The sequence below is a fragment of the Notolepis coatsorum genome (assembly GCF_963971535.1).
Source record: "Notolepis coatsorum genome assembly, chromosome: 2".
In the NCBI taxonomy this organism is placed as follows: Eukaryota; Metazoa; Chordata; class Actinopteri; order Aulopiformes; family Paralepididae; genus Notolepis; species Notolepis coatsorum.
The window spans coordinates 41,717,150-41,741,809 of NC_140166.1; the positions used below are offsets into that span (position 1 = coordinate 41,717,150).

The following is a 24,660-nucleotide window of genomic DNA, read 5'->3' on the forward strand; positions in this document are numbered from 1 at the left end:
TCGCTGTCCACAACGTCCAATCCCCACCCACAGGCTTTCCCACCCTCTAACACTTGCCAATTGTGTTAGTATGAACGACCGGCCAAACCGGTAGCAACGCCGAGAGCTGGGCTCGAACCCAGCGTCTCCTGCGTTAGAGGCGAGCGCGTTGCCCACTGCGCCAATCAGCCGCCCTCACTGCTCTATTTTCCAAGTAATTTGGAAGCGGTCATGTCCGCTTCCATTCATTGTGCTAAGCTAGGCTAACATGCAGCCAGATAGCTTTCTACTGAACGCACAGAGAGGAAACTGGTATCTATCTTCTTGTCTCTCTCTGGAGAAGACGGTAAGCTAATTGCCCCAAAATGTTGCAGTGTTCTTTTAAAATAACCTTCAGAGCAGCTACAGTAGCTCGGGTGAAAATTGAGCTTTTTTTTTTTTTTTGCACTTGGCGTAGAGAACGTTTGGTATATTGACTATTTAATCGACATTCACCCACAAGACGAAAATGAGCATCGACTCGTAGTTTGTAGAGACGAGGACCGCATGGGTTGACTGGTGTGTCTTCAACAGAGGACCTTCATGTCCCATCGTTTCCACCATGGCTGTGCCTCCGTCCCAAAGAAGCACCAGCACTGTCCACGCTGCGGGCTGGACACCGGCAGGGCAAAGTCTGTCCCCAAATCCGACCCTCCTGGGCCCCAGATCCTCAGGGCCAAGAAGACCACTGGGCCAGAGCGAGACAGGAGCTCTAATAAGTAATGCGGATATTTCGCCTCTTTGCTCTTATCTTTTCTTCTCCCTTTGTCTTTCTGTTGTCTTTCCGCATGATTGCAACGTGTTTTATAATGGTGTCCATGTCAAAAGAGTGGAATAGTTCATACCTGCTGTCTGTCCCAAGGATGATGGGGAAGCCTTTGTGTGCCAGACAGAGACCACCCAGAGAGTCACCGGAGAGCATCCGCATGGCACTGGATGATGATGACAAGTAATACTTCATCTTGGAATCGTGTGGAGTCCGATTTTGAACTTGATATAATATTCATATTTTTCTGTAGCTTTGATTTACTTAGTTTATATTTTCCTCTACCTTTGGTATTTTTTCTTTCTTTCTTTTTAGCTTCAAACCAACAAACCCTGCAATGCAGCTGTACATTTCTGCGGAACAGGGAGAGCTCCAGGAAGTCATTAATCTTCTAGGTAAGAACCTAACTAATATCTCCATTTGGCTATGACTTAAAAAAAAAAACACCAGGGCCCTCATTTATCAATGCTGCATACAAACAGAAATTTTCATAAACCGTGCGTGCGATAATTTCTAAGAAAAGTGTGGGATTTACCAATATGAACATGGCACCAAGTGGTAGAATAGGAAAACTGCAACAGACGGAATAGGCTTTCACCACCCACGTGTTCTGTATGACTCATAATAAATTGTGGTTAATTGTAAAATAGAGAAGAATCAGTGTAATTGTTTTGTTTTTTGTAATCCTCATTTTCTCCTAATTTTCTGTATTTTTTCCTCCCATCCCAATTTAGTCGTTATGCCAATTCCCCCCTCCCCAACCTGGTCATTGCGCACATGTGCCCCCTACTGGTCGGTCTAGGGAGCCCTGAAGTCTATCACATGCTTCCTCCGATACATGTGGAGACAGCCAGCGGCTCTCTTTTCACCTGACAGCGCGGACTCTCATTGGTGAAGTGTAACGCGTGGGAGGTCACACTACCTTCACCATTTCCCTCCCTTGCTGTGCAGGCGCCCTGACCGACCTGTAGGAGTCGCTGTTTTACAATGACCAGATCACCACCCACCGGCTTCCCTCCCGCTGACACCGCCAATTGTGTCAGTATGACGGCCGGCAAAGCCGGAGGCAATCAGTGTAATTGTATAAATAGCATAATAGGTCTTTCCAAATGAATGCAGCATGGCTTATCTTGCATTACTGGAAGACTTGGCACAAGGTGCGCTCCGCAGGGAGCGTGTTTTCAGAAATAGAGCAGATCTATTAGCAGAGAGCACAGAGTGGCTCATAAGTAGATCCCAGTACCCGAGAAACATTCTCCTAGATTTGTGCCGCAATTTGGGACCCAAATTGGCACGAATGACATCCCTGTGCACATTCAAGTTCACTCCACCCTGGGATTCTTGGCCACCGGCAGTCCAGCACGTTCCAGTGGGAGATTGTAGATCAATCGGGCATTTCCCAACCTTCCATGAGCAGGATTATGCCCGCAGTGTTGGATGCCAACATTTCCCTTAACCCCCAGAGTTGTCTGTGAAATTGACCATTTAATTTTATTTATTTATTTTACCAAAAAGATTGTATCATAAGATTAAATATTGTTTAAAATAAAAAGCAAAATACTATTATTTTGTGTGTCATGCTTCCAAATAGAATTGTTCACAACAAAATCATTTCTACCTTCAATTTGTAGGTTAGATGACTCGCCCCCAATGAAGTTACTCTCACTGGCTAAGTTCACTTAGCCATTATTCCACATTCCACAAACAGGCATGTTTCCACGTGGAGCCTTTAAAGGGATGTTTTGTTACGATATAGTTAATTGGGGGCGGTTCTGTATGCAAATACTTAAAATCATGCACGAGCAAAGAGGGTGAGCACAATAGGTATTTATCAACACGGAGTGCTTGCATGTGTGCGTTTGATCAATCTTTCTGTGAGTAGAGACATTCTACATTTTGTTTGTAGGATATAAATTAGAACTCTTTCTACTCAACGTTGATAAATGAGGGCCCAGGTATGTCCTCTATTATTTTCATAGTAAAACCTCTGTATATTGTAGTGGATGGGGAGGACCCCAACTTCTTGATGGAGAGCCGAAACAAGCGCACCCCTCTTCACGCAGCAGCTGCAGAGGGCCACCAGGATATCTGCCACATGCTGGTCCAGGTGAGAGGAGCCTGGCATCAGTACACACTGACATTCAGATTTGTAAAGTTCAGTGATTCTTTTTAATTTTAATTTTATTTTATAAAATTATGATTGGTAAGTGACAGAAAAGTAATGTTTTTAAGTCCAAAATCACAGACGCTTCCCTATTCAGATTCAGATTCCTTTATTAAGCCATATGTGTAACCACATTGGTAATTGTCTCAGCGTTACAGAGTAGGGGAGAACGGGGATAGTTGTCACACTTTTTACTCCAGTGTGAATTGCTCATCATTAAAACATCTTTCAATAGTCATTCCTACATTAAATTGAAGCTTAAGATGTTGGCTTGAAATGTGTATCCCTCTAATTTTTCAACGTATTGTAACAAAGAGTTAATCACCTATCAAAGACACTCTGACACATTGTGACAACCAACCCCATCATGGGGATGGTTGTCGCACACTATGGGGTTGGTTGTCACCATGTGTTTTAGTCGGGAAAATCTTAAAAAGAAGACAAGAAGGCAGAACTAAATTTTTAAAGTTTAATTGCATTCACAAGTTGACAAATACATAATTTAATGCATCTTAACATGAACATAAACAGGAAACACATCTTTAGGCCATCCTATATAACAAAATAAGAACACAATAAATCGGCCTAACAATAATAGCCTACACAACATGTGACAACCAACCCCAAAGAAAATGTGACGACCAACCCCAACTGGAATGTCTTGATAGCATCAAGGCTAACAGCCATCTAAACTATAGCTATCCCTTCACGCTTTTTAATGGTAATAATTGTTTCATTATAAACCAATTGTGTAAAAGCCTAGAAGAAAAATACTGAGGAGCGGAATATTTACAAATGGACAAAAAGTCCTCTCACCTCAAGTCCAGCTGTTTCACTCCAAAGATGACAATGTAGGTGAACTCTGACCCCAATTCTGGACATTTAAATACCAAAATATGGGAGACAGGACCCTCTGGTGGTGAAATATAATGAATGTGACAATGTCCCCCGTTCTCCCCTATGCATTTTTCCATACATTTTTCTTTTCACAAAAAGCTTTTCAAGAACAATGTATAAAGAAGTGGCTACCTTTGCATCATTCTAATGGGCGCTGAGGATTGGGGTGCCAGGCCCCCCGTAGATAAGAGGTTTTTAACTTCAAGGGGCCTTGCCTGGTGAAAGAACCATGTTTTAATGTCTGTGAACACTTGCTCTCGCAGGCCGGAGCCACCCTGGACATGTTCGACGAGGACCAGAGGACGCCCCTGATGGGCGCGTGTGAACACAACCATCTGGACACGGTCACCTACCTGCTGAGGGCCGGGGCGGACGTCAGCCATAAGGTCGGTCACTTAGACGACAAGCCTATAGCTTACTGGTCAAGTCTCAGTCAGTCTTACAGGTTTTAACCCTTTCACTACCACTCTACCAAAGGGTTAACCCTTTCACTGCGACAATACAGAAGGTTAACCTTTTCACTGCCACGAGACAAAGGGTTAACCCTTTCACAACCACACTACAGCAGGTTGGGGGGGCGGGGGGGGGGGTAATTTTGCTTCCTGGTGAATGCCACATGCAAGCCCCTAGAGGGCTTTTAGGCAATTCTCCTACACATCCCTTGTGAATCGTATTGTATTATATATGTAATTGTTTTTATGTGTAAATAAACAAACAAACAAACAACCCTTTCACTACCATCTGTAGCCTGTAACCGTTAACCGTCTGTAGTGTGGTAGTGAAAGGGTTAACCTACTGTAGTGTGGTAGTGAAAGGGTTAAAACAAGACCCTCACATACAGTATATGTTAGTCTGGCAAGTGAAGAAACACTTGAAGTTTGTCTATCCGTGACATAATATGGGGGTTCAGGGTAACATTGTTTATAATGGAGGTTCAGGGTAACATAATGGGGGTTCAGGGTAACATTGTTTATAATGGTGTTACAGGGTAACATAATGGAGGTTCAGGGTAACATAATGGAGGTTCAGGGTAGCATAATGGTGGTTCAGGGTAACATAATGGTGTTACAGGGTAACATAATGGTGGTTCAGGGTAACATAATGGTGTTACAGGGTAACATAATGGTGGTTCAGGGTAACATAATGGTGTTACAGGGTAACATAGTGGTGTTACAGGGTAACATAATGGTGGTTCAGGGTAACATAATGGTGTTACAGGGTAACATAATGGTGGTTCAGGGTAACATAATGGTGTTACAGGGTAACATAATGGTGTTACAGGGTAACATAATGGTGGTTCAGGGTAACATAATGGTGGTTCAGGGTAACATAATGGTGTTACAGGGTAACATAATGGTGTTACAGGGTAACATAATGGTGGTTCAGGGTAACATAATGGTGGTTCAGGGTAACATAATGGTGTTACAGGGTAACATAATGGTGGTTCAGGGTAACATAATGGAGGTTTAGGGTAACATAATGGTGTTACAGGGTAACATAATGGTGGTTCAGGGTAACATAATGGTGTTACAGGGTAACATAATGGTGGTTCAGGGTAACATAATGGAGGTTCAGGGTAACATAATGGTGTTACAGGGTAACATAATGGTGTTACAGGGTAACATAATGGTGGTTCAGGGTAACATAATGGTGGTTCAGGGTAACATAATGGTGTTACAGGGTAACATAATGGTGGTTCAGGGTAACATAATGGAGGTTCAGGGTAACATAATGGTGGTTCAGGGTAACATAATGGTGGTTCAGGGTAACATAATGGTGGTTCAGGTTAACATAATGGTGGTACAGGGTAACATAATGGTGTTACAGGGTAACATAATGGTGGTTCAGGGTAACATAATGGTGGTTCAGGGTAACATAATGGTGGTTCAGGTTAACATAATGGAGGTTCAGGGTAACATAATGGTGGTTCAGGGTAACATAATGGTGTTACAGGGTAACATAATGGTGGTTCAGGGTAACATTGTTTATAATGGAGGTTCAGGGTAACATAATGGTGTTACAGGGTAACATAATGGTGTTACAGGGTAACATAATGGTGGTTCAGGGTAACATTGTTTATCATGGAGGTTCAGGGTAACATAATGGTGTTACAGGGTAACATAATGGTGGTTCAGGGTAACATAATGGTGGTTCAGGGTAACATAATGGAGGTTCAGGGTAACATAATGGTGTTACAGGGTAACATAATGGTGTTACAGGGTAACATAATGGTGGTTCAGGGTAACATAATGGTGGTTCAGGGTAACATAATGGTGTTACAGGGTAACATAATGGTGTTACAGGGTAACATAATGGTGGTTCAGGGTAACATAATGGTGTTACAGGGTAACATAATGGTGTTACAGGGTAACATAATGGTGGTTCAGGGTAACATAATGGTGTTACAGGGTAACATAATGGTGGTTCAGGGTAACATAATGGTGGTTCAGGGTAACATAATGGTGTTACAGGGTAACATAATGGTGTTACAGGGTAACATAATGGTGGTTCAGGGTAACATAATGGTGTTACAGGGTAACATAATGGTGTTACAGGGTAACATAATGGTGGTTCAGGGTAACATAATGGAGGTTTAGGGTAACATAATGGTGTTACAGGGTAACATAATGGTGTTACAGGGTAACATAATGGTGGTTCAGGGTAACATAATGGTGGTTCAGGGTAACATAATGGTGTTACAGGGTAACATAATGGTGGTTCAGGGTAACATAATGGTGTTACAGGGTAACATAATGGTGTTACAGGGTAACATAATTGTGGTTCAGGGTAACATAATGGTGTTACAGGTTAACATAATGGTGTTACAGGGTAACATAATGGTGGTTCAGGGTAACATAATGGTGTTACAGGGTAACATAATGGTGGTTCAGGGTAACATAATGGTGTTACAGGTTAACATAATGGTGTTACAGGGTAACATAATGGTGTTACAGGGTAACATAATGGTGGTTCAGGGTAACATAATGGAGGTTCAGGGTAACATAATGGTGGTTCAGGGTAACATAATGGTGGTTCAGGGTAACATAATGGAGGTTCAGGGTAACATAATGGTGGTTCAGGGTAACATAATGGTGTTACAGGGTAACATAATGGTGGTTCAGGGTAACATAATGGTGGTTCAAGGTAACATAATGGTGGTTCAGGGTAACATAATGGTGGTTCAGGTTAACATAATGGTGGTTCAGGGTAACATAATGGTGTTACAGGGTAACATAATGGTGGTTCAGGGTAACATTGTTTATCATGGTGGTTCAGGGTAACATTGTTTATAATGGTGTTACAGGGTAACATAATGGTGGTACAGGGTAACATTGTTTATAATGGAGATACAGGGTAACATTGTTTATAATGGTGTTACAGGGTAACATTGTTTATAATAGTGTTACAGGGTAACGTTGTTTATAATGGTGTTACAGGGTAACATAATGGTGGTACAGGGTAACATTGTTTATAATGGTGGTTCAGGGTAACATTGTTTATCATGGTGGTACAGGGTAACATAATGGTGGTACAGGGTAACATAATGGTGGTTCAGGGTAACATTGTTCTATCTGAATCGTCTTGTCCTCCCAGGACATCAAGGGTTCCACCTGTCTGCATCTGGCAGCTAAACTGGGCCATGATGACATATTGCTTCATCTGCTCTCCAAGGCATCTAAATACATCAACTGTCAGGTACATATTCATACTGCCTGATTTACCAACTGATGCTGCTTCATTCATGTCACTGTTTGTATGAACTTGTGTTTTGAAACTTCTCAAAAGCGTATATTATGTTTGATGATCTACAAGTCAAATTTGTGAATATAGTTTTAGATGATCTAATTAAATCCAGATCGTAGCTTTTTTGACCCAAATATGATGTATTTTATCAAGTGTACAAACAGTACCGATGTAAATACATCTTTTGCAACCACAATATACAGAAAATACAATTTCAAAACTCATTTTGACCTGGTGTCTAGTGTTAGTCAAATAGAATAAAAATAGAATAAAAAAGCAGTGTAAACAATATAACAAATCAATATAATTAACTCTGGACATGTGCATATGGGCAACAAGGTGCGAGATGAGGTTATGTATGCCCTCTCAGTTATATTTTCCCTACAATAAATAGTTACAATATATAATCTAATAATTCAATAATCTAAATCTAATCTAATATATAATCTAAAAAAAAAATGCTAAAAGTAAATGCTAAATATATGCAATATATAATCTAATAATCCAATCATCTAAATCTAATCTAAAGAATATGCTAAAATGCTAAATATATGATCTGATGAAGTATACAGTATTCACATAAGGTGCGGTATGCACATGTATACTCTATATCTATGTATATGTATATGTATACTCGAACTCCACTCTCAGCATGTGCTCGTGGAGGTGAAGGTCTGTGTTGTAGCTGCCTGTGTCTGGTTGCAGGATGGTGGTGGGTGGACTCCTGTCACCTGGGCCATAGAGTACAAGCACAGAGAGCTGGTACAACTGCTGCTGGCCAGAGGCGCTGATGTTCACATCAGAGACAAGGTCAGCACAAGAATCATGCTATACACCTTGTACTGCACTGTACAACATGTACACACACGCACACGCGCACACGCACCCACGCACACACGCACACACACACACACACACACACACACACACACACACACACACACACAGGCATTTGTGAGAACAGACAGACACACATGTATGTGTCCTGGTCGCGTCTATGCTTTTACCAACGCGTTCGTGTTTCCGGGTTCCCGTTTTGCGCTCTGATTGGCCAGGTCATGTGACATGTGCGCCAATCGTGGGACGGCAAGTTCTGCGCCTATTTCCGAGTCGAACAGCCTGCAAACTACCTAACGCCTAGTTTATCACTGGTTAAGCTTAGGCGACTCTTTCGCAGTTGGTTAAGGTTAGAGTTTGGAATCAGGGCTGGTGTTCTATCGCCCTGCTCTAAGACAAACTCTAACCTTAACCAACTTCGAAAGAGCGCCTAAGCTTAACCAGTGTAGAAACTTGCGGTCCCACGATTGGGCGTACATGTCACATGACCTGGCCAATCAGAGACGCGGAAACACGAGCGCGTTGGTAAAAGCAATCAGGCGTCCTGGTCGTTGTAAACTGTGACTCCTACTGGCCTGTTCAGCAGGGAGGGGATCTGGGGGGAATAGCGTGAACCTCTGCACGCGTTACGTCCCCCCAGTGAAACTCCTCGCTGTCAGGTGAAAAGAAGCGGCTGGCGACTCCACATGTATCGGAGGAGGCGTGTGGTAGTTCTACACCCTCCCCAGGCCGACAGTGGGGCAATGCGCGCAACGACCAGGAAGGGAATTGGCATAACGACTAAATTGGGATGGGTGAAAAAATACAGAAAGCACAAAAATAAATAGAATAAAAAAAAAAGAAAAAAAGCAGAGGAGCATATCACACAACTACACAATTCTGTTGCCGTTTTTGTTGTTCTCCATTGTTCAGCTAGACTAACCTACTGTAACTCAAACTAACTTCTAGCTGGCTAACTTCACAGAAGTTGTCAACATTAACTTAGCGTAATGTAACAGTCACTGAGACACTGAGTAAAAAAGAAAGTAGCGAAAGAAAGTTGCATCATCCAGTCCATTAGGTCATTATGTTTGACGTTCTTGATCTTGATCAACACGGCAGATTTAGCTTCTCAAAATAACCTTTGAGACAGTGGAATTAGGGAATAATAACGAGAAAGAAAAGAGCTTTCTTGTGTTAGAAATGGAGAAAACTTTAGTGAAGTAAGTTAACCATGTGTCAAACAAGATGTGGTTCATCTTCAAAATATGCCAAGAACATATCAAGCATTTTGGATTGTGTCTCCGAGTCCCAAGTTGACCTGTTGAGTTGTCCTCTTTCCAGGAAGAGAATGTCTGCCTGCACTGGGCGGCCCTTTCAGGTTGCGCTGACGTCGCCCAGGCCCTGCTGGACGCCCGGGGTGACCTGCATGCTGTCAACATCCATGGGGACTCCCCACTCCACATCGCTGCCAAAGAGAACCAGCTGGAGTGTGTGACGTGAGTCTGTGGTCTCTCTGTCTCTCCAGAGCTATAGGAAGAGATGACTCAACATCCCACGTGGACCCAACTAGATTAGTGTTGAGGACACCATCCTGGGTCCCGTTCCTCGTATGTCACTTCACTAGTCCTGGATAATATGATGTGTGCATTATCTGATTATCTAGCCATGTTACATCTGGCTAAGTCCATTCCTCAAATGCAGTTGAAGAATTGATTGGACAGGCTGGAGCCAACCATCCAGGATAACTGCACTCTGTTTTAGCATCAGGGGACCTGAGTCGGCAGGACTAGCGACTGGTGAATCAGGGTCTGGATCCAGGGAAATATTGAATCTAATCCAGTAAAGAATAAACCTGCCTTTTTGAGCCGAAGGAGTTGTTGCTATGATAACAGGTTGGACTAAAACATAAACTTGCTTCAAGTAACAGAAAATCCCAGGCAAACTGTCAACAATCTAATCCCTCAGTTATCCACGTATGAGGAATGGGGTCCCCTGGTGTGTGGAGTTGGTTTTTTATCAGTTTAAATTATATTAATATATTTGTATTGTATGTTTTTTAAGAATGCTGAAAATCATAATAATAACTGGAGATCAAACATTTCTTGAATTACTTCTTTATCAACAAAACTGACAAGGGTGCCAACATTGTCAGCCACAGGCATGAAACTTACTTTTTAGTTAACAAATGGAATCTGAATTTCAGACTTACGTTCAGACACATACACAAAACTGTTCTTCAGTCATGATACCCCGACTACACATTTTATATTGTTGTAAAGACACACTAAATATGTTGATAATAATTGTGAGAGAAAAAGAAAAATCTCTAGCTATAGAGTCACATGACCTAGTAATCAGTCATATTTTCTAGCGCAGAACTAGTACTTTCAGCTACTTTCAGTGGTGGCTCTTCTGTTCTGACCTCAGCAGAGCTTCACCCAGGGTTCGCACAAGGTCCTTGAAGTGCTTGATTTTTTTTTTTAAAACGTCAAGGCCTGGAATTCCTTGAAAACAGCCCATTTTTTAACAAGGTGCTTAAAAATGCCTTGAAATTCAAATCAACCATTCGCATTGAATGTTTTGTTCATCCATGATCAAATTGTTCTGAATCAAGAAATAGTCAAAAGAAAATCTGTCGCTGTCTCGCGTGCTCCAACTGCTTTTCCTCATTTCTTCTTGGTGTGTGATGCTCTAGCTTGCTCTAGCTGGCAAGCAGGCCAAGAAGATGCTTTAAAAAAAAAGTGAATTGTATCCTTCGAGTGACATCCTTGAAAAATTTAAATAGTTCTTGGAAAAGTACTTAAAAGTCCTTGAATTTCATTTTCCAATGTCTGTGGGAACCCTGTCCCTCCCCTCCCTGTGCTGTCCCTCCCCTCCCTGTGCTGTCCCTCCCCTCCCTCTGTCCCTCCCCTCCCTGTGCTGTCCCTCCCCTCCCTGTGCTGTCCCTCCCCTCCCTGTGCTGCCCCTCCCCTCCCTGTGCTGTCCCTCCCCTCCCTGTGCTGTCCCTCCCCTCCCTGTGCTGTCCCTCCCCTCCCTGTGCTGCCCCTCCCCTCCCTGTGCTGCCCCTCCCCTCCCTGTGCTGCCCCTCCCCTCCCTGTGCTGCCCCTCCCCTCCCTGTGCTGTCCCTCCCCTCCCTGTGCTACCCCTCCCCTCCCTGTGCTGCCCCTCCCCTCCCTGTGCTGCCCCTCCCCTCCCTGTGCTGCCCCTCCCCTCCCTGTGCTGTCCCTCCCCTCCCTGTGCTGCCCCTCCCCTCCCTGTGCTGCCCCTCCCCTCCCTGTGCTGCCCCTCCCCTCCCTGTGCTGCCCCTCCCCTCCCTGTGCTGTCCCTCCCCTCCCTGTGCTGCCCCTCCCCTCCCTGTGCTGCCCCTCCCCTCCCTGTGCTGCCCCTCCCCTCCCTGTGCTGCCCCTCCCCTCCCTGTGCTGTCCCTCCCCTCCCTGTGCTACCCCTCCCCTCCCTGTGCTGCCCCTCCCCTCCCTGTGCTGCCCCTCCCCTCCCTGTGCTGCCCCTCCCCTCCCTGTGCTGTCCCTCCCCTCCCTGTGCTGCCCCTCCCCTCCCTGTGCTGCCCCTCCCCTCCCTGTGCTGCCCCTCCCCTCCCTGTGCTGTCCCTCCCCTCCCTGTGCTGTCCCTCCCCTCCCTGTGCTGCCCCTCCCCTCCCTGTGCTGCCCCTCCCCTCCCTGTGCTGTCCCTCCCCTCCCTGTGCTACCCCTCCCCTCCCTGTGCTGCCCCTCCCCTCCCTGTGCTGTCCCTCCCCTCCCTGTGCTGCCCCTCCCCTCCCTGTGCTGTCCCTCCCCTCCCTGTGCTGTCCCTCCCCTCCCTGTGCTGCCCCTCCCCTCCCTGTGCTGCCCCTCCCCTCCCTGTGCTGTCCCTCCCCTCCCTGTGCTGCCCCTCCCCTCCCTGTGCTGTCCCTCCCCTCCCTGTGCTGCCCCTCCCCTCCCTGTGCTGCCCCTCCCCTCCCTGTGCTGTCCCTCCCCTCCCTGTGCTGCCCCTCCCCTCCCTGTGCTGCCCCTCCCCTCCCTGTGCTGTCCCTCCCCTCCCTGTGCTGTCCCTCCCCTCCCTGTGCTGCCCCTCCCCTCCCTGTGCTGTCCCTCCCCAGGCTGTTTCTGTCCCGAGGAGCCGATGTCAACGTGAAGAATGGAGAGGGCGAGACCGCTCTCCACTGCTGTGTCCACGGCTCCGAGGTCTGGGACGCTCTCAGCGCCAACAAGAAGCTGACTGATGCCAGGAGAGACAGGGGTTGCCATGGAGAGAAGGTCCTCAACAGGTATACAGGGGTTGCCATGGGGAGTGAATGAATGAATGAATGAAAACTTTATTTAACAGATTGCAGAATGGGTACAATACAGTATGGCTCAATACACACAATTGTTAAGGGGATGCAGACCAGAGAAAGACTTTCGTCTTGTTTACATCAGGGTCCCCCATTTTCAATTCATAGTGACATTTATGACATACACAACATACATGACATCATGGCAATTATGACATAGGGACATGCATGACATACAGGTATATAGTACTGTTACATTTGTGACATATACGTCAGAGGGAGCTCAGCAGGTAGACAGGGGTTGCCATGGGGACAGGGTCATAATCAGGTAGACAACAATACACAGCATTGTTTCTTTAGGAACTTAGAGGATTTAATTGCCATATTACACGCACAGTGTAATTCGGAATTAATTTCTTTGCATATCCCCGGGACACACACACCTACACTCATTTCACCAGAGGGGTCGAAGTGTAGGGTCAGACATTTCACCAGCACGTTCACGTTCAAGTGATTTAGAGAAGGAAGGAGAGAGAGAGGGCGATAGTTATCTATGACGGTGGGGTTCATGGTTGATGTTTTTGATGAACAGTGTGACACTAGCTTGTTTTAGGCAGGTGGGAACCACCCTGCAGTTGAGAGAGGAGTTGATGGTTGCAGTTAGGAATAGTCTGAGCTATGGTCTGGAGGAGTGAGGAGGGTATTGGGTCCAGCTGGCATGTAGTGGGATCAGTGTCTTGCCTAAGAGATGCTGTGGAGACCTGTGATCTTCATGTTACGGGACAATCAATCAATCAATCATATTTATTTATAGAGCACATTTAAACATGACACATGTCAACCAAAGTGCTGTACAGAGGGTAGATACACATAGATACATCTAGACAACATATAGACAACAATCACATCTCCGTTTTACGGGAGGACACACAAGCACACACACAGGCAAACAGGGCATAAGTAGAAGTGGGTTTTTAGTCTAGACTTGAAGGCATCTGTCGAGGGGGCAAGCCTAATGGAGGTGGGGATGCTGTTCCACAGTTCAGGGGCTGCGACAGCAAAGGCACGGCCCCCCCCCTGAGCTTAAGGTTAGACCTCCGGACTGTCAGGAGCCTCTGATCGGCTGACCTGAGGGACCTGGTGTTGGAATAGGGGGATAGGAGGTCTGAGATGTAGGAGGGGGGCTGACCATTAAGGGCTTTAAAAACGAACAGGGACAGTTTTAGTGGTTTACTCCATCCATGCAAAATACCTTTTGTTTATTTTCGATCGTAGTGCATATAATACTGTATTTTCGTATATATATATATCGATTGTAACGGTCTTGGTTCTTCCACACTCCTTGCTTGCAGTGACATCTCCCGGGGTTACGAGGCGGTCCCTATAGCCTGCGTGAACGGGGTGGATGATGAGCCCTGCCCACAGAACTTCAAATACATCCCGGACAACTGTGTTACCTCCTCCGTGAACATAGATAAAGACTTCACTCACTTACAGGTGAGCTGCCTTCCACTGATCTATACCAAATACAGTATTAACTCTTTATACAGTGTGTTAGCTGTGGTGTACATGTCTTAAAGGGGTAGGTTCGGAATTTCTGACCCCTAGCCCTATTTCCTGGTCTTTCTAATGATGTTGTCCAGTCTGTTAAACATTGAAACCCACTTTGGGGAGGATTCCCTCTCTGATTTCTGACTTCACGAGAGAGTGGTGCATGTTCACAGATATTGTTTTGGGGCACGTGAATAAGATTCGTGATTTTTTTTAATATATACACCATTTGGCTGTGGTTTACATGCCGCTTAGATGATCACTTCACCCTAAAAATGATAAGGATAATTTGTATATCAATTACTCACCCCATGTTGCCTTGGATTCCTGCATATTCTTTTCTTTTCATTATGAATTATAATTTTGTGGGGGTGAAGTGTTCCTTTAATGTTTGATGTCTCTTTGTTTCCAGCACTGCGCGTGTACGGATGACTGCTCGTCTAGTACTTGCACGTGTGGTCAGCTTAGCCTGGGATGTTGGTATGACAACGTAAGTCGATGCGGGACACACAAACACACACAAACACAAACACACACACACACACACAAACACAAACACACACACACACACACACACACACACACACACACACACACACACACACACACACACACACACACACACACACACACAAACACACAACCTCCTGTCACCATATTTCTCTTGCAGTTCCGAAGACAGATGTTCTCTTAATGTCTCTACTGATGCCATAGGCTAGAGCAGGGGTGTCAAACTCATTTTCACAGAGGGCCACATCAGCATTATGGTTGCCCTCAAAGGGCCAAAGACCGTAATGTAAAATAAATGTAGCTATACATTTACATATTGTTAAACATGGTGTTTCTGTATTTATTACTTATTCAAGTTATACATATTGCATATTCATTTGCATAAATGTAAAAATATATGTTAGCTTATGTTATTTTAACAAATAATTTTAGTTTATCAGAACCCCATATTACTCCACCAATCAATGATCAAACCATTCAAGTAAATAACAAAGAAGAATATCATCAAATACAAGCTATGATATTAAGTTTGTTCAAAACCTTTTTGTCACAGTCAAGAGGGGCAGAACTAACAACTGTGAGCTGCAAAGAACACGTGGGACAGATGTAGCAGATGTTACAAAAACAAATGGCTGCACACAACCTTGCAGAGGCCATACATCCAACTAATGGAAGATAGTTTAATTAACTTTAATTAACAGATTGCAGAATGGGTACAGTACAGTACAGCTCAATACACACAATTGTTAAGGGGATGCAGACCAGAGAAAGACTTTCAGGGTCCCCCATTTTCAATTCGTAATGAAATTGCTATTATGTGTCTGCATGAACACACAACTGTAACTGTACTCAAAAATAACAAAATAAGGGTTGTCTCAGTTCACAACTATATTGGTCAAGTTTTGGGTGGGACTTGTTTGCGTCCCTACAGCTTCTTATTCAATTGAGCGAGATGCTCGGTTATGTCACACAGCCAGTTTGCATCTGACAGTTCAGACAATATTTCTTCAACCCTTTGTTACCTATTCCGCCTGGATATTTTTTGTATTTTGGGCTGTAAAATTGTCAAAGAATGTCTGAGGAGTAAGTGCTTTTGGCTTTTTTCCTTTGTTACCTCAGATGTTCAACATACATGTATGTGTAAGAATGTGTAATAACTAAGGCTGTCAAAGTTAAAGCTTTATTAACGCATTAACCCACAATTATTTTAACACTGCTATTTTTTAACCCAATATTAATGTAAAAAAAAAAAAAAAAAAAACGTTTTTTTTTTTTTAACCTGAGCTCTTGGGGGGCCACATCAAATGACGTGGCGGGCCGGATTTGGCCCGCGGGCCGTGAGTTTGACACCTATGGGCTAGAGGGTAACTTATAGAATATGAAGTTCTTCCCTCAGGGAGACGGTTCAGAGCAAGTAGATATAAGAGCAACCGCTACAAGCTCTCCTTCCTTCCTACATCCATCGCTCTCCTAAATAACACTAGAAGGACGATTCCTTTGTGGTGCCACCTAACAGTGGGCTGTCACCTCTTTCTTTCTTGTTCAAGTCTTAATCTGTTGTAATTTAATGAGGGCAGGGTGCAATATGAAGCTTTTTGAAGCTTTTGAAATGAGTTTACCTACTTAATATGTATTATGGTTGCACGTCTCTATTGTCATATTTGTCTGAAGTCCTTTTTACTAACTGAATGAATGATTGTATATATTATTTTTTTCTTCTTTGTTAACAGTGTTATCACAGAATGATGCAGCACTGATGTTTCAAGTAAATGTCCCCCTCTGGGACAATAACGTTTACTCTTATCTTATCTTATCTTATTTTGTCCAAGTCTTAATCTGTTGTCATTTAATTAGGGCAGGGTGCAATATGAAGCTTTTTGAAGCTTTTGAAATGAGTTACCTACTTATGTATTATGGTTGCACGTCTCTATGTATTGTCATATTTGTCTGAAGTTCTTTTTACTAACTGAATTAATGAATGAATGAATGATTGTATATATATTTCTTCTTTGTTTACACTGTAATCGCAGAATGATGCAGCACTGATGTTCCAAGTAAATTTCCCCCTCAGGGAAAGTGTATTCTTATCTTATCTTATCTTATCTTATCTCATGGTGTGCTTGTGTTTATCCAGGAGGGCCGTTTACCACTGGACTTCTGTCAGAGGGAGCCTCCGGTGCTGTTCGAGTGTAACCACCAGTGCTCCTGTTGGAGGACCTGCAGGAACCGTCTGGTCCAAAATGGACTGAGGTGATGATTCAAAGCCTCTTTTCTTTCCACTCCAGGAAGAAGGTTGCCTTTTTTTAACCCTTTCACTACCACACTACAGAAGGTTAACCTTTCACTACCACACTACAGAAGGTTAACCCTTTCACAACAACACACTACAGAAGGTTAACCCTTTCACTAGTGTTGTTGTGAAAGGGTTAACCCTTTGCCGTGTGGTAGTGAAAGGGTTAACCGTCTGTAGTGTGGTAGCGAAAGGGTTAACCTTCTGTAGTGTGGTTGTGAAAGGGTTAACCCTTTGGTAGTGTGGTTGTGAAAGGGTTAAATGCGTATGCTGTAGGGAATTCCTCTCCAGATTTTAGGCGGGATCTTTTTTCTTTCATATTTTGTCTAGAAATTAATAGCGGATACACTGATGCCTCTTTTTTAGCTGATTCTGAAAACGAAACCTTTAAGTGTCGGTCAATATGGAATACTGATTCATTACATTAACCCTTTCACTACCACACTACAGACGGTTAACCTTTTGCCTACCACACTACAGACGGTTAACCTTTCACTACCACACTACAGACGGTTAACCTTTCACTACCACACTACAGACGGTTAACCTTTCACTACCACACTACAGATGGTTAACCTTTCACTACCACACTACAGACGGTTAACCTTTCACTACCACACTACAGACGGTTAACCTTTCACTACCACACTACAGAAGGTTAACCTTTCACTACCACACGGGAAAACGGGGCGACTCATGTGGTCCTTGGGGGCTACCTCGTGCCCGCGGGCACCGTGTTGGTGATCCCTGGTATAGACTGTTATATTACTTTGGGGTCACTCGAGAAGAATGATTGGATCAAGAAAAGAGGGCGGGGTTTGAGGTCAATTGCCATACTCTTGTATGGTAGCCCCAGTATTGTGACCATTCTCTTGTATGGTAGCCCCAGTATTGTGACCATTCTCTTGTATGGTAGCCCCAGTATTGTGACCATTCTCTTGTATGGTAGCCCCAGTATTGTGACCATTGTCTTGTATGGTAGCCCCAGTATTGTGACCATTCTCTTGTATGGTAGCCCCAGTATTGTGACCATTCTCTTGTATGGTAGCCCCAGTATTGTGACCATTGTCTTGTATGGTAGCCCCAGTATTGTGACCATTCTCTTGTATGGTAGCCCCAGTATTGTGACCATTGTCTTGTATGGTAGCCCCAGTATTGTGACCATTCTCTTGTATGGTAGCCCCAGTATTGTGACCATTGCGCCGTCTCTCACCCCAGCGTTGTGCTCTGCTCTCTGTTCCAGGGTGCGGCTCCAGCTCTACAGGACTCAGACGATGGGCTGGGGAGTGAGGGCCATGCAGGACATCCCTCAAGGAACATTCATTTGCGAGTGAGGACCGGCTTGCACTTAAAAAATAATAATAAAATATCCAAAATAGTTTTTGCCTCATAAAATTTTCATCAACGACCCGCAGATCCGACGCTCTGTAAAAGCCCTCTTCTGACTGTCAGTGTGTCCCGTCACAATCCCTCCTCAGGTACGTCGGGGAGATCATCTCTGACGCCGAGGCAAACAAGCGGGAGGACGACTCTTTCCTCTTCACTCTTGACAATAAGGTGATTTGATGAATCTGTTTGAATACTCAACATAAGTTTGCCTTTATTATGATTGATATCTGGTTATTACACTAGAGACTACTTGTCAAATGACAGTATTAGTGTAGTAATAATAATAATAATAATAATAATAATAATAATAATAATAATAATAATAATAATAATAATAATAATAATATTAATAATAATAATAATAATAATAATAATAATAATAATAATAATAATAATAATAATAATAATAATAATAATAATAATAATAATAATAATAATAATAATAATAATAATAATATTAATACCCATGTGTTCACTGTTTGTTCAAGAGGTGGCGCTGCTGAGCCTCTCCAGCCACATACTGGACAAACAGCATTGGATTGCCTTCCTTCTATGCACAGCATTATTCATGATTTAATTGATTTGGAAAATATTTTCTTATTGATTTATTTTCCTGACGTTGTGGTTATTCACAGGCAGTACTCACTGTTAAGTGTTTTCTGTGCTGTTGTCACTCTACTGTTAAGTGTTTTCTGTGCTGTTGTCACTCTACTGTTAAGTGTTTTCTGTGCTGTCACTCTACTGTTAAGTGTTTTCTGTGCTGTTGTCACTCTACTGTAGGGCTGGGCGATATGGCCTAAATATGATATCACGATATTTTCTGACCTTTCGGCGATACACGATACGCATCACGATGTTTTTCTATTTTTCCCCAAACAATTCATTATGAGGCTTACGAACACAGTATTTGAGTTTGCAAGCTAACATTAAAGACAAAATAAAATACCCATGCATTTAGCATTTTTATATTATATATTAGATTTAGATTATTGGATTATTAGATTATATATTGCATATATTTAGCAATGAGATATTATATGATTTAGATATGAAATATGATGAATTGAAAATGGGGGACCCTGATGTAAACAAGACGAAAGTCTTTCTCTGGTCTGCATCCTCCAGTCCACTGTTGTTGTATTGAGCTGTACTGTATTGTACCCATTCTGCAATCTGTTAATAACGTTTTCATTCATTCAGACGGCAAACAGAATCATTTTGATTGACAGTCGAGTCTGCCAATTACGTCACACCGCTTGCACCCGCCCTGCTGTTCTTAGCACCAATCGGCAAGCGCATTTTAATTTTTTACTTCCGCTATATCCGCCATTGATTTTGACGAGAGCTCAGCTCAACGACAACAACAACGGTAGCGGTAGCTCCCCGCGGCCAACGTTTAGCTTTTAGCTCCGCAGGATGACTAAACGAGGCATAATGATTTTACTGCAACGAATGTTATAATAAAAACCTTTCCATACATCTGTCTGATTGAAAACTTTATTAACAGACCGCAGAATGGGCACAACTGAGTCAGCACGGGCTGAGATATGAACGACTAATGCTTGCTATCTATCTAGGTCGACCTCGGACGTTGCTATGTAAATACGCTGATGTTATTGAACGTGTAACTATATAACGTTAATGCCACAAAACGAATGCCTTTGTTATCATAAGTAGTAACTTTGATGCAGTAGTGTGTGTGGGGCGGCGCTGTTCAAAAGTTTGAACGTGTGGACCAGATTGACGCGACACAATCCTCTTGGGCAAAACATCACGATATCCACGATACGTTTAAAAAGTGTATCGTTAATGAACTGTACCCGATATTTATATAATATCGTCATATCGCCCAGCCCTACTCTACTGTTAAGTGTTTTCTGTGCTGTTGTCACTCTACTGTTAAGTGTTTTCTGTGCTGTTGTCACTCTACTGTTAAGTGTTTTCTGTGCTGTTGTCACTCTACTGTTAAGTGTTTTCTGTGCTGTTGTCACTCTACTGTTAAGTGTTTTCTGTGCTGTTGTCACTCTACTGTTAAGTGTTTTCTGTACTGTTATCACTCTACTGTTAAGTGTTTTCTGTGCTGTTGTGACTAAGTGTTTTCTGTTGTTAGATTCTGATCAATCAGCCAGTATCACCTCTTCATCTGTTTGGCTTGTGTTATCACCTCTCCATCCGCTGACTCTGCGTTGTGTTTATTTCTTTGACGTCTTCTCATACTGGCTGTATAATCTTTGTCATCCCCCTTTAATGCAACTCCGTAACCATAAGTATTCGACACTGGACAGTAGGGCTGCAACTAATGACTAATTTGGTAGTCGACTAATCTGCCGATTCTTTTTTCGATTAGTCGACTAATCGAAAACCAATGTAAACAACAACAACAACAAAAAAAATGATTTTTTTTTTTTTTTTTTATTACCTATCTTTGTGAAAGTGGCTTCTCAGCTCTGGTCCAGCTGAAGACAGAGCAGAGGAACAGATTGGACATTGAGCATGACCTCAGAGTTGCTTGTCTACCATCACCCCAGACTTTGAGACTCTTGTCAGGACCAAACAACAACATCATAACATGATGATCCCATAGCAAATTAAAATAATGACTCATGAAACATTTGAATTTGGATCTTTAAGCCACTTTAAATGAAAATGTATTTGAAGAACAATACAGCAATCACTCATAACAAGATAAATAAATTAAATAATACAAATTAAAGTGGAAGTGTACTTTAAATAACTTTTGTTTGCTGTGTGTGAGAGGAGTCCGTGTGTGTGTGTATGTGTGTGTGTCTTACTCTGATCGCTGTGTGAGTGAGAGGAGTGTGTGTACTGTGTAATTTGTGTGTGTCTTACTCTGATCGCTGTGTGAGTGAGAGGTGTGTACTGTGTAATTTGTGTATGTGTGTGTGTCTTACTCTGATCGCTGTGTGTGAGTGAGAGGAGTGTGAATGTGTGTGTGTCTTACTCTGATCGCTGTGTGTGAGAGAGAGGAGTGTGAATGTATGTGTGTCTTACTCTGATCGCTGTGTGTGAGTGAGAGGAGTGTGAATGTGTGTGTGTCTTACTCTGATCGCTGTGTGTGAGAGAGAGGAGTGTGAATGTGTGTGTGTCTTACTCTGATCGCTGTGTGTGAGTGAGAGGAGTGTGTATGTGTGTGTGTCTTACTCTGATCGCTGTGTGTGAGTGAGAGGAGTGTGTATGTGTGTGTCTTACTCTGATCGCTGTGTGTGAGTGAGAGGAGTGCGTGTGTAATGTATTGTGTGTCTAGTCTGATCATCATCTCCTGCAGGGGAACAATGTTTTCAATGTCCAAAATTTGCTATGGGATCATCATGTTATGATGTTGTCTGGAACCCTGAGAAGCCACTCTCACAAAGATAGGTAGTGCAAAAAAATAAAAAATAAAAAATAAATTAAATACATTTTTTTTTTTTTTTTTTTTTTTAATGACTAATCGACGCAACAATTTCTCGTCGACGATTTTTTTATAATCGACATCGTCGATTATGTCGACTAATCGTTGCAGCCCTACTGGACAGCGTAGTACCTTTCTTGAACAAACGTTGTTTATTACATAAACAAAGGCCTCAGATCAGATGTTATCAGATTGTATTGTCCTTGCTATCGTCTCTTCTGCTCGTAATCGGATGGAAACCAACTCTGTATTGTCCTTGAGAAAGTCTTTGAAAGAAAACTAAATTCATTATTCTTATGATCTCCTGTTACCCCGCTCGGGGGTCGTTGCGGCCTGGCTGTTATCCCAAAAGCCTGTCGTCGTGGTCGTGCCACGTGGTCGGCACGGTGGTGTAGTGGTTAACATTGTCGCCTCACAGCAAGAAGGTCCAGGGTTCGATTCCCGCTTGGGGACCAGGTTTCCATGATGCCAGGTACCCAGGTGGGGTATCTCCCAGGCCTTTCTGTGTGGAGTTTGCATGTTCTCCCCGTGCTCGCAAGGGTTTCCCCCCCGATAAGATAAACCCAATGGAAAAACATGCACAACAATAGATCGCTAACGCTGTGGCGTCCTTGACGAAGACGGACAGGAGCACTTGGATTGGTCCCCTGGCGCGGCTCACGTTGACGCCTGTCTGCTCCCGGCTGCCCTTGGGGGGGAAGGACGATGGGATGGGTTAATCGCAGATACGAATTGCATGCATGCATCGCATGTGTGCCGATTGATGACCTTTGAGCAGGTCCTAAATTATTATTATTAATTATTAGTCCTCCCCTCCTTTTCCCCGCGAGGGGAGGGGGAGGGGGAAATCGCTTCAAAGTCTCTAATGGTTCCTCTCTTCTGGGGATTCGTTCCTTAGTCTGGCTTACACCCGGAAGAAACGTACTTTTCTATATTCTCGCCATAGCAACGACAGGCCCGGCCTCTCTTCGGTCGCTATGTGACGCGCTGTCATGGTAACAACCTTTAACACACATTAAAACGCTGTTTCTAATGATGTCAAACCTCACCCCATCGCTCTGACCCAAACCTCTTGCTGCTGTTTTCTTATCAGTTTGTTTATGTGCCGATGGCGACCTCGGCATGCCCTGAGCTCTATCTCAGTCTGCTGCTGCAACACCCTCTGCCTGCCAGCGCTATTAAGATCTATAGATCTGTCTCAGTAGACGCTCTTAAAGCTCATCTCTATATATCAGTTATAAACCAAATGTACATTGAAAAACACCGATTTCTTTCACTGTGCTGCCCTGCAGGTGGACGACGTTCACTGTATCGACGCCCGTCTCTTCGGCAACGTGGGCCGCTTCATCAACCACCTGTGCGAGCCCAACCTGCTGGCGGTCAGGGTGTTCACCATGCACCAGGACCTTCGCTTCCCGCGCATCGCCTTCTTCTGCAGCCGGCCGGTCCAGGCAGGGGACCAGATAGGGTGAGTGACGGAGAGAGCAGATCAAGCGTGGGCTTGGAGATAAAACAGGAAGTGGTGTTGGTTTGTAATCATATATACAGTATTTATATTTGTAACCACAACAACTTCACATAATGAAATGTAAATGCTGGTAGGAAGGAATGTACTTTTTTTTTACTTACTTACTTTTTTTACTGTATGTAGCACACTCTCAGGGGCTCATACAGAAACAAGCATTTCATCTTAAAGTATTCTATATTGTATTATGACAAATAATAAACAAACTTGAAACTTGAACTGTTCTGCTTTGTTCTCCGTCCAGGTTCGACTATGGCGAAAACTTTTGGAGGATCAAGAGCAAGTTCTTCAGCTGCCAGTGCGGTTCTTCACAGTGTCGCCACTCATCTGCCTCCTCCAATCGCCCAGTGTCTGACCACCGTCGCCCAGAGGCTGACCACCGTAGCCCAGTGTCTGACCACCGTAGCCCAGTGTCTGACCACCGTAGCCCAGTGTCTGACCACCGTAGCCCAGAGGCTGACCACCGTAGCCCAGAGACTGACCACCATAGCACAGAGGCTGATCACCGTAGCCCAGTGTCTGACCACCGTAGCCCAGTGTCTGACCACCGTAGCCCAGTGTCTGACCACCGTAGCCCAGAGTCTAACCACCGTCGCCCCGAGTCTGACCACTGTATAAGCCCAGCAGCCAGCAGTCCAGATAGATGTCCAGCTCAATGATAATATTATAAGCAACCCACCCCCCCCCCCCCCCTAATAAACAGCTGAAATAAATGAAAACATTAAGTTCATATAACTTGCATTAAAGGTGCTATATCGCAGATTCAGCCACTAGATGTCACTAATGCACCAGCATCTCAGACCAAAACAAATAATGTGACGCGGTACGATCTAGGTCGGATTGTGCCGCCAGAGAAGATTCTTCAGAAATGCCCGAAAACGTTGCGCGATTCAGAAATAGGTCGACATTTTGATATTGGCAATTTTGAGTACTTTGAAATGTTTTCTATCTGTGTTAATTACCGGTATTTGTAATGTTTGGGGTTCGCTCTCCTCAGGGATTATGGTGATGTGGTGTTCCACAAGGAAGCATACTAGGACCGCTACTGTTCCTAATTTATGCAAATTACATGTCATCAGCTTGTGACTGCAACTTGTTCCTGTTCGCGGACGACTCAGCCCTGCTGGTCTCTGACAAGAACAAGTTACAGGTTGAAAAGGCCCTCAGCTCTGAACTGGGCAGAATATGCACCTGGCTCGCTGATAACAAACTATCATTACACCTGGGTAAAACAGAGTCCATTCTCTTTGGATCAAATAACAAACTCAGCAAGGCCAACGGCTTCTCTGTTACAGTGGGTGACAATAT

At 43.8% G+C, this 24,660-nt stretch overlaps 1 protein-coding gene across 1 annotated transcript in view; it reads left to right on the plus strand.

Annotated features, from left to right (window-relative positions):
- Positions 1 to 23,970, plus strand: part of LOC311223331 (histone-lysine N-methyltransferase EHMT1-like) — a gene marked incomplete at both ends in the record, with an annotated part of 42,422 nt that extends 18,452 nt beyond the window's left edge. Inside the window, 17 exons of the mRNA XM_084308123.1 lie at positions 553 to 737; positions 881 to 967; positions 1,100 to 1,179; positions 2,785 to 2,891; positions 4,109 to 4,231; positions 7,440 to 7,541; positions 8,295 to 8,399; positions 9,750 to 9,904; positions 12,502 to 12,669; positions 14,028 to 14,172; positions 14,639 to 14,716; positions 16,871 to 16,986; positions 18,270 to 18,356; positions 18,505 to 18,583; positions 23,120 to 23,295; positions 23,597 to 23,733; positions 23,780 to 23,970. Coding sequence (XP_084164249.1) covers positions 553 to 737; positions 881 to 967; positions 1,100 to 1,179; positions 2,785 to 2,891; positions 4,109 to 4,231; positions 7,440 to 7,541; positions 8,295 to 8,399; positions 9,750 to 9,904; positions 12,502 to 12,669; positions 14,028 to 14,172; positions 14,639 to 14,716; positions 16,871 to 16,986; positions 18,270 to 18,356; positions 18,505 to 18,583; positions 23,120 to 23,295; positions 23,597 to 23,733; positions 23,780 to 23,970 — 2,121 coding nt within the window. The remainder of the gene's footprint in view (positions 1 to 552; positions 738 to 880; positions 968 to 1,099; positions 1,180 to 2,784; positions 2,892 to 4,108; positions 4,232 to 7,439; positions 7,542 to 8,294; positions 8,400 to 9,749; positions 9,905 to 12,501; positions 12,670 to 14,027; positions 14,173 to 14,638; positions 14,717 to 16,870; positions 16,987 to 18,269; positions 18,357 to 18,504; positions 18,584 to 23,119; positions 23,296 to 23,596; positions 23,734 to 23,779) is intronic.
- Between the last annotated feature and the right edge of the window lie 690 nt (positions 23,971 to 24,660).